Below are 9,243 nucleotides of genomic sequence, written 5' to 3'. Positions count from 1 at the left end.
AGAGGAAAATAAAACAATCTTGAGTTATGAAATACACTTAAGTCCATAAAACGTTTATGCTGTATATTGTAGAATATTATGTAACATCTTCTATTCATTCATCTTAATTTATTTACACGCATATCTATTTGATTTAAGGCGTTATTTTGCCTCAGGCTCGCAGACTTCCAGATTTCTGCAAGACCCCTTAACTGAATTGTTGCCTACACCAGCTGGTTTTGGAGCCCAATTTAATTATTTCAATCTTCTAGGTTACCTCAAATTATAAAAGGGTGCCGTACCTGTGTGAAAATGGTTTCATAGTGCAAATTTTCTCGATTTAAAATCTTATTAAATCATTTTTTTCTATAACTTTAATCTAATTGGGCAACTACATATAAATTCAAATAGAGCCTACCTTTTATTCAAATGGGACCCTGCTCAATAAGCACAAATCAGTTGTGACAAAAAATAGTTTCCTTAATGTAAAAAAAATGTGTTTCTGCCTTTAATATCATTCTAACCTGTAGAATAATTTATATGAAATGGGTATGACTTTATGAAGTGCTTTCACCACCCACCGGAACACTTGAAAGCATGATATCTACTTACAAACTGTCAACATACATTTTCTTTATTATGTAGTCAAACTGAAAGTACATAGCCTACAACCAGTATTATGAAGAAGAAAAAAATTAAAATCCCACTAGCAATACAACTACCATCAAATATGATTTTAAAATGGTGTATGTTTAAAATAACACTATTGAATAAAAATAAACACGTACATACAAAAAGAAAGTGGCTGCATTGTCAAATGGTTATCAACATGGTGCCACATACGATTTTTTACCTTGTTGCGGTCTCCTGTGGTTTGTCCCTCTGTGCTCACCGTCTTTCGTCTCAGCTGACGTATTTCCGGCTAAGATTATTTCTTCCATGCGACCGACACACAACCACGGACGGTTAACTCTCAACACGAGCAACGACCCAGTGAAACCACAGCTACAATGTTCAAACTAGAGGGACTTGGACCTAAAATGGACCCAGAGGAGATGAAGAAGAAAATGCGTCAAGACGTCATCTCATCCCTACGAAACTTTCTAATTTACGTCGCTCTGCTCCGAGCCAGTGAGTACAGGCAGAGGACATTGGCAGTTATCTAAATATCTATTATGCAGACTGCAGAGGCTATTTACAGTTCTGATTTGTATTTTTCATGTATTTAGGTAGCCCAGTGCGCGTTATAATCAGTTCATAAAGGGAGCCCGAGCTCAAAATGGAAATCACCTACAAAAGACTACAAGAAGAAAAATTAGGCTACATCACCTTGAAACTTATCCAGCTGATTACTGTGTGGTAGCATTTTAATTTTAAGGGCTGACATGGTGGAATATAGAAAATATTGAGGATTGAACAGCAGAACCAAAATCTTATTGTTTTCCTAAAATGTTTACTTGTTGTATTTTGCACCTCAGAGCTTAAATGTATTAAAGGTAAATTAATCTATAAGACACCAAGCTGCTCCACCAGCTCATGTGGTCTTACCTTCACATGTTCCCTGTGTTCACAGCTCCATATGTCTTAAAGAAGTTGGACAGCATATGAACGGAGCAGCTGGTCTTCCATTGGTCCTTCCCTGCATCTTCTGAGAACTTCCTGCAACAGCGAGGACCTCCACATGCAGCCGGCTCAGGCTGTTACAGCGCCGTGCTGGGAAATGACCAGTGTTTATCCATCACTGCACCGGAGATCCCAGTTGTTCTCAGTTTCAGTTTTTCTTTTTCTTTTGCTATGTTGTAAACTTCAATGTGTCTTTTTTTTAAATTTAACATAATATAATAACTGTTGAATGCAGAGTTTGTATCAGAGCATTTGTCTGCCAGCTGTGTCGCACAATAAAATGAAACTGTTGAATTTGTTGGTTTGAGACGGTCAAGTTTGTCAACTGTTGTAGCTTTGGACATGTTCTAATGCATTTCCATTTGTTGTTATTTTCTTTCTTTTTATTTTGAGGCACCTTTTGAGCGGCTTTGCATTACTCACTGGTATTTATCAAGACAAGCAGAGGATATTTACTATGCATTTTAACTGATCACTAGGTGTGATGGTTCAAATGTTTTCGCTGACATTTTGGTAAGAAATACTGGGTGAATGAATTTTAAAAACAGCTGTGGTCACAAATGTGCTTATTCACAACTAAAGACTAAGATATTCAGAAACGACCGTAAACCATGGAACTAAGCTTTGCATTCATTTCTTTTTTTCCCCAAACTTGAGTATCTCAGAAATTTGCATCATAAGCACTTGTCACTGTCCCATTTAGCTGATTTTGTATCTCTTTTTAGATCTCATTTGGCATCCATTTGAGTTTCTTGCATTGTTGTATAATTTTGGTGACTTCTTTTGTTCTCTCAATGGCTGTTTTCCCTCAATTTGTGTTTGATTTGTTGCAACTTTTTTTGTTTTATGCCCCTTTCTGTTTCATATTAGTAATTTTATTTCTCTCTCCTTCCGGTATAATATATTTAAAGGTTAAGACCGGGGAAAGCATTTTAGCACCTGTGCCTGGTAGGCCCGTTTAATAATTTATTTTTGTGTAAACTACAGGAATACTTTGAATACTGTCCTCGAAAATCGATGCTGCACTCCCCCAAGATCACCGCGTGGGGGCGGTGTTGTATTAATGTGCAGATCGATGACACTGTACCAGTGACGGAGGCTTCGGCAACGGATGATAAACCGGGTGATTGTGTGAGCTTTCTGTGTCCGTAACAGTATTACACTGGAGATACCTGCGTTTTGATATGAACTGTGAGTTTCAGCAGCGGGAGGGAGGCAGCTGTGCCGGCACAGCTTTTATTGTTCGGAGACAAAGCCCGCGTCTGCTCCGCATCCCTCGGTGATATTGTTGGTCCGGGCCCGCCCATACTCCAGAGCATCTCTAGGAAAAGCCGACAACAGCAGACAATGCTCCACTAACATTAGCACTGGAGGTAGGCGGCTGTGAAACGTGTCAGGAAATTGCAGCATACGAAATGTGGAGCGTTTTCAAACGCTGCTCCCGTTTCTCTTAAGGCGGGTTTTTGTCTTCCCGGTGGTGCAACGGACGCTCCGATATAACATCTTTAGTATTCAATAACCAGTTCCACCGAGAGCGATGGACTTCCCGGGTCATTTCCAGCACATTTTCAAACAACTCAACCACCAGCGTCTCCACTCTCAGCTGTGTGACTGTGTGGTGGTGGTTGGAGGCCAAACCTTCCAGGCTCACCGCTCCATCCTGGCAGCCAGCAGTTCTCACTTTAAGGCTTTGCTCAGCTCCACTGACTGTGCTGAGGAGGGCTCGAGAGCTGGTGGAGACGGAGGCCCCAGTGTGATGGAGCTCGATCCAGAGGTTGTGACCCCAGAGGCCTTCTCCACCCTGCTGGACATGATCTACACCTCCACCCTCTCCCTGGGGTCCTCGAATGTGATGGATGTGCTGTTGGCAGCGTCGCATCTGCACCTCAACACTGTCGTCAAGGCCTGCAAGCTGCACCTGTCCAGGAAAAACTTTCCCGCCTCAGCGCCTAAAGGCTGGAGGTCGGTGCAGCAGCAGCTGCAAAGTCCATGTTCCCAGACGGCAGCCGGCTCACAGCAGCAGGTCACATCAGCCATGGAGGAGGACCTTGGTAAAGAGGATTTGGGACTGGAGGTGAGTCAGTCTGGTGGAGGTGACGACAGCAGGGTGAGGAGAGGGGTGCAGAATGCAACATCACCTCTGCGACTGAAGAGAAAGTCCCACGAGGAGAGCCACGGTGAGAGGAAGAGAGTCAGCAGGCTGCCTGGAGAAAGCTACAAGGAGTGTTCGCCAACTGTGACCAGGAGCACAGAGGAAGGAGGAGATCTGTCATCCCCTGAATGTCCGAAGACCACCGACGGGCTCTGGGAAAGCCAAGGCAATGACGAGGAAGAGGTGAAATATGAAGCAAACAAGGGAGAATCGGACGAAATTCAGCTACCAACCCAGTCAGACAGTAGCATAGGAGGACTACATGTGTGGGAGAAGGGTGAGGATGCAGACACTGTGCTGAAAGTAAAGGTGGGGGAAGAAGAGGTAGATGAGCCAAAGATGGCACTGATTGAGGTGAAGAAGGAAAATCTAAGCTCCTATTCCCCCGACTTGGACACCTCACCAAACAACTGTCCTCCATCTCCACTGCAACACTGCACAGACAGTTTGGACGCACATACAAATGATGAGAAACTGCCTGCAGCTGGCCACGCAGAGGCCAACGGAGGCTCTTTACAATCGCCACTATGCACAGATCTTCATGCAGATGCACAGAGAGAAGCCGGAGCTTTGGTTGAGGACACGGTCGATGGTGAAGGCCTGGACAGTCTCTCCGAGCTGGCCTTTTGCTGCTTCCTTAATTCCAGTAGTGATGGCGTCATGGATGCTCTGGAAGAAGAAGAAGACAGTCTAGCCAGCCTCACAGCTGCTGCTACGGCTGCAGCTGCGGCCAGCGATGCTCCTGAAGATGCAGGTCTACAGAGTGAGAAGTCAGAGGATGCAAGCATCTCTTCGGCCCAGTCCTCTGATTCTTCATCCTCTCTTGTTTTTCCAGTAGCCCCCGTCCCGCTGCAGCAGCTTCTCCCAACACAGAGCCCTGGTTTTACTGATACCATCATCCTCCAGCATACCCAGAACTCCTTAGGTTTCTTAAGTGGTATCAGGTCAGGTGTCAGTCTGGACACTTCCAGTCTTCAACCCTCCAAGGCTGGGAAAACCTCCGGGGCAACAACATTCCGTCGCATTGCCCCCAAAGTGCAGCCCGGATCAAAAACCCCCACGGATGCTTCTTCTGGATCAGCGGGAGATGTCGCAGATCGGCCGCCTCTGACCAGAGCTTCAGAGGACGTTCTGTCCAAATGCAAGAAAGCAGCTGCCGAGGACCTCGTGCTGCTGGTGGAAGGGGAGAAGAAATACGCCTGCAAGATCTGCTGCAAGACCTTCATGAACCTGACCGACTGTAAGAAGCACATACGTGTCCACACGGGGGAAAAGCCCTATCCCTGTCCAAAGTGTGGCAAACGCTTCAGCCAGTCCTCCCACCTCTATAAGCACTCAAAGAACACCTGCATGAACTGGAAAGATGCTCCGTCTTTTCCAGACACGCTGCTCGAACATTAGACTTGAAAGACGCTCTTACTCTCACTTGCTGACCAAAACGACTAATTCTTGTTTTTAATCCCACATGAAATCAACGTCAGTCGTGTCTTTTTCTGTCCTCAAACGTGCTGTGACCTGCTTCCATCATGCCCTTCAATTAAAGCAATAAAATGTAACCAATGCGATGTCAATGCCCTTTAAGTGTTTTAAAGGCACAGCCTGTGTGAAAAAGGGATGAGAGTAAATGTTGCATTTGGTCACGTTTATTGATCGGAAATCAGTTTTCTACAACACACACTTCTGTACATTTAAGCTAAATCTTAAGTTTGAATGCGTCTCTCTTGCAGAACTGGAGTGTCGCGCTGTTTAGTGCACAAAGATCTGGCGCAGTACCGTCTATATAAAGTGCTGAACGGGGCGTGTAATGCAGACGTGGACTGTGAGCATTCTATCTAACATGGGAGACATGAGTTTGTTTTGAATCGTTTTAAATGCACAGGAGGAAAGTTTGATGCTATTTTCTACAGAAGACTGTCTGGTTAGACCCCACAATAAAACATGCTGAAGGTCAGCTCATTCTTCTCATTTTCAAGATTTCGAATACACAAAATGACAAAACCGTGTTTCCTTCCCAAATTGCACTCTATGTTAAGAATATAACTCAGCATTAAGTGGGATGGAGTCAAATTACATCTGTGATCTAATGCTGAGTCAACAGGTTTCTGAGCATGTCTGACTTCCTTTAGTATTCCTACTATTCTCTTCATAATCTCCATTACATTACTGTTATCCGTGCAGCACTGGAGGAAGACAGTAGGCACAGTGGATGGGTTTCAGGCTCTAGAAGCTGAGCTCGCTCGGCATGTCTGAGCCCTGCAAACCTCCCAGAAGGTTTCGAGCTGCCAGAGTTGACATGACGCCCCTTGTGGAGTATTCGGCACTGCCAATATGCGGTAAAACCACTGCACGGGACAAAAGTGGGACAGAAAATACGTTTAAAGACAGGCGAACATTTCACATGTGAGGAAAGAGACACACGTGTCTGCATATGACGCTTCTTCTACACTCACCACAGTTTTTTAATGTAAGAAGTGGGTGGTTTGTCGGAAGCGGCTCAGGTGTCGTGACGTCCAGTCCGGCTGCAGCGATCTGTCCGGTGCTCAATGCCTCGTACAGATCTTCCTGGTTCACCACAGCTCCCCTAAAACAAAGAACTCATCACATCTCTGCCCTTAAAAAAAAAAAAAATAGATCTGCCGTTCCAGATGTCTACCTGCTGGAGTTGATGAAGACTGCTGTTTTTTTCATTTTGCTGAAGAAAGCCTCATTACACAGGCCCTGGGTTTCTGGTGTAAGCGAGCAGGTGACAACTATGAAGTCGCTCTCAGACACAAGAGTGTCCAGGGGAACTGTTCAACAGAGAGGAGACAGAAGAACCCAAAAGGGAAGATAAAGATGGTCAAATGTTCATTTTTAAACAGACAAATTACAGCCTTTCCGTTCCCACACTTCTTATCATCCCTTATTCACCCTAGGTTTCTCTGCTTTGTCTTACCAAACTCTCCATTCACTTCTGCAGCATGGGCTTTGGCCGTCCTCCCAGAATACAGCAGCCTCTTAACTCCGAAGGGCACGAGTCTCTGAGCTATGGCCATACCTGAACACAAGCAACAACGAGCAAGTCTTAAACTCCGTGAGAAAATCATTTAACAGCAGCCCCACAAGATTGACACGACAACGCAGGACCCCTCAACTGGATTTTAGAATGTGCTCGGAGGTAATAAAGCTAGAGCAGTAACGGTGGACTCAACCAATGCGTCCCAGTCCAACGATTCCCACGGTGCTGCCTGACAGACCATAACCGCACAGCCACAGAGGCTTCCACGAGCTCCAGCCACCACTGAGAGAAAGAAGAAGACACAAAGTCTGCCGTTTAACTAAAGTAAGGCGGTAACCTGCATTTTGGGTTTAAACAGAAACAACACGAATAACAAACGCTATTAGCGTCAACGAATAACTCGGTGAGACTGACTTTTTCACCTCCTCCACCCCCTCAGGTAACCGGCGAGCTGTGGCCAGCAGCAGAGCCACGGTCAGCTCGGCCGTGGCGTCGGTCAGGACATCTGGAGTGTATCCAACTCGTATACCGCTGTGGAAAGCAAACAGAAGCAGAAGTGAGAAAGGCACGCGACACGTACTCTTACCAGTGGAAGATCACTTTTTTATGTCGTCGGTGCAGCTCACCGTTTTTTGATCTCATCGAGAGCCAAGTGGTCAAAGCCAACGGACATGGTGCTGATGACTTTCAGGTTTGGCCCTGAAATCAGGGACAGATCAGACCAACCAACAGAACCAGCCTTTTTCACAAGTTTGTCCAGGCGCCTACAGTTTCTGTCTGTAGTGCAACTCCCCCAGCAGACAGCACTCTCAATGATAGTGTGATAAAACATGCACATCATATCACTGCAGACATTGAAGGAATGAGGAAAATAGCAAAGCACTGTTGGAACTGGTGAAGATCAACTACCTTAATAGTCTATTTTGTAGTTTAATCTGTACGAAATAAGTCTATATGTTCTATGAAAACTTAAAAGCAAAACACTGCATTTCACTTTACCCTATCTGTGAAACAAGGTGATGGTAGTCTGAGGATTTTGGCCTTTGCTGCACCTGGGCCAGGACTGCTTACAGTTATCGGTACATAAAGGATTTCGGAATTATACAAATTCTCAAGATAAAAGTCAGGGCAGCTGTCTGTAAACTAACTCCCAAAACTAAGGGATGCATCAAGACGAGAGCACCAAGCACACGTCATCCTACCCGTAAATCGATTGGAGAAGAATAAAGATAAAGTATTGGGAATCCATAAGTCCATATAAGTAATGGCCTTAATTCAAAAGCAATGTTGTGGCAAGATTAAAGGTGAGAGGTTTCTGTGAGGAAAACTGATCAGATCCCAGATTTTTAAGCTGTTGTGTGTGTGGAGAAATGGGCAAGACTGATCAACAGTTACAGGAAACATTATGCTGCAGATGTTGCAGCAAAAGGAGATGTCAGCAGAAACTGAAAATTAAGGCCGACACACAGAAATCTAACATTGGATAGCTTTCCTCAATAACTTCAATAACCAAGAGGAATATTTCTTCCACTTGTTAAACCAAAATCCTAACGTTTTAAATAATAATCTACGTTTTTCTAGCTTTCAAGAACCACTGACTCCTTCCAAAATGTAACACAATGCCAGTTCAACGTTGCAGAAAATGATCACAGTTCTGGATTCTCCCACGCAAAGCTAAGTCCTGACACCGGGAGAGCAGAGTGATGAGTACCTGCAGCATCCAGAACCTCTGCATCGATCTTGTCAGACAGCAGACACAGGAGACCTTGAGCTCCCTGAACCCCTTTGAGAAGCTCCGTCCTGGGCACAGGCTCATCCGAGTCCCACTGAGACACCTCACACCTGTTACCGTGGAGACGCAGATGAGTGCACTGCACGAGGTGAAGTGTCTAAACATGCAATACGGGCTGACACTCTTTGTGTGATACAGCTGGCTGTGTGTGACCAGGGAAGACCACTCTTTAAGTTATCTGAACCTCAAATTAGCTGACGACTGTGTCACTGAGGAACTGAAAAGAAGACAAGAGTCGATGTACAGACTGAAAAAAACAGCCACTTGTCTGCTCCTAGTTAATTAGGCTGCTTGACCGGTGTGAAACAACAGTTTGACTTTTGACATAAGAAAAATACTTCGTACACTCCCGCCGCTGTCAGGATCTTCATCCCCTCGTGCGGGATGCGCCTCGTTATGAAAACCTTCATGAGTTCACCGACTGCTTTCATCTCACAGACTAATGTGAAAGTCCTCGTCGGACAGAAACCGCTGTTCGTTTGCAGCTCAAACCATTAACCTTCAACGTCTGCAGCGCTCGTCGTGGGGAGGGCAAAACACTTTACAGGCTCCTCCAGAAACCGGAAGTGGTCGTCTCTTTTAAATTAGTGCGCCTGCGTGGACTTTTGACGCTTCAGGGAGTGAGTTCCCTGGAAAGTCTAGTTCAAATCAACGGTAAAAACGTTTCTTGGTGGTGATCATACTAGTTGTCGCGATGTG

General features: G+C 45.1%; 3 protein-coding genes across 3 annotated transcripts; 2 read left to right on the top strand and 1 right to left on the bottom strand.

The window, feature by feature from the left end:
• Positions 1 to 891: 891 nt before the first annotated feature.
• Positions 892 to 1,900, top strand: tomm5 (translocase of outer mitochondrial membrane 5 homolog (yeast)). Its single transcript, XM_075481303.1, has 2 exons — positions 892 to 1,110; positions 1,553 to 1,900. The coding sequence occupies exons 1-2, from the start codon at positions 990 to 992 to the stop codon at positions 1,585 to 1,587; spliced, it is 156 nt and encodes a 51-aa protein (XP_075337418.1). The 5' UTR covers positions 892 to 989; the 3' UTR covers positions 1,588 to 1,900.
• Positions 1,901 to 2,402: 502 nt separating this feature from the next.
• On the top strand, positions 2,403 to 5,316 carry LOC142397724 (zinc finger and BTB domain-containing protein 5-like). Its single transcript, XM_075481301.1, has one exon. It carries the CDS (start codon positions 3,140 to 3,142, stop codon positions 5,153 to 5,155), a length of 2,016 nt encoding a protein of 671 aa, XP_075337416.1. The 5' UTR covers positions 2,403 to 3,139; the 3' UTR covers positions 5,156 to 5,316.
• Positions 5,317 to 5,381: 65 nt separating this feature from the next.
• Positions 5,382 to 9,110, bottom strand: grhpra (glyoxylate reductase/hydroxypyruvate reductase a). The gene is made up of 9 exons (XM_075481302.1): positions 8,890 to 9,110; positions 8,464 to 8,594; positions 7,379 to 7,451; positions 7,167 to 7,283; positions 6,946 to 7,034; positions 6,690 to 6,791; positions 6,408 to 6,543; positions 6,205 to 6,335; positions 5,382 to 6,096 (listed from the first exon to the last, which is right to left on the bottom strand). Exons 1-9 carry the CDS (start codon positions 8,973 to 8,975, stop codon positions 5,975 to 5,977), a joined length of 987 nt encoding a protein of 328 aa, XP_075337417.1. The 5' UTR covers positions 8,976 to 9,110; the 3' UTR covers positions 5,382 to 5,974.
• Between the last annotated feature and the right edge of the window lie 133 nt (positions 9,111 to 9,243).

The sequence above is a fragment of the Odontesthes bonariensis genome, chromosome 13 (assembly GCF_027942865.1).
Source record: "Odontesthes bonariensis isolate fOdoBon6 chromosome 13, fOdoBon6.hap1, whole genome shotgun sequence".
NCBI classification, from domain to species: domain Eukaryota; kingdom Metazoa; phylum Chordata; class Actinopteri; order Atheriniformes; family Atherinopsidae; genus Odontesthes; species Odontesthes bonariensis.
The sequence above is the reverse complement of the archived record's forward strand: the minus strand, read 5'-3'. Positions and strand labels throughout refer to the sequence as shown.

What these genes read in the sequence shown, in the direction of transcription:
- tomm5 (XM_075481303.1), top strand. Translation starts at nt 990, where the DNA reads ATGTTCAAACTAGAGGGACTTGGACCTAAAATGGACCCAGAGGAGATG. An exon ending in CGTCGCTCTGCTCCGAGCCA is followed by an intron (nt 1,111 to 1,552) that starts GTGAGTACAGGC and finishes CTGTGTTCACAG; the next exon opens with CTCCATATGTCTTAAAGAAG.
- LOC142397724 (XM_075481301.1), top strand. Translation starts at nt 3,140, where the DNA reads ATGGACTTCCCGGGTCATTTCCAGCACATTTTCAAACAACTCAACCAC.
- grhpra (XM_075481302.1), bottom strand. Translation starts at nt 8,975, where the DNA reads ATGAAAGCAGTCGGTGAACTCATGAAGGTTTTCATAACGAGGCGCATC. An exon ending in AGAGGTTCTGGATGCTGCAG is followed by an intron (nt 7,452 to 8,463) that starts GTACTCATCACT and finishes CCCTGATTTCAG; the next exon opens with GGCCAAACCTGAAAGTCATC. An exon ending in CGTTGGACTGGGACGCATTG is followed by an intron (nt 6,792 to 6,945) that starts GTTGAGTCCACC and finishes GCTTGTGTTCAG; the next exon opens with GTATGGCCATAGCTCAGAGA.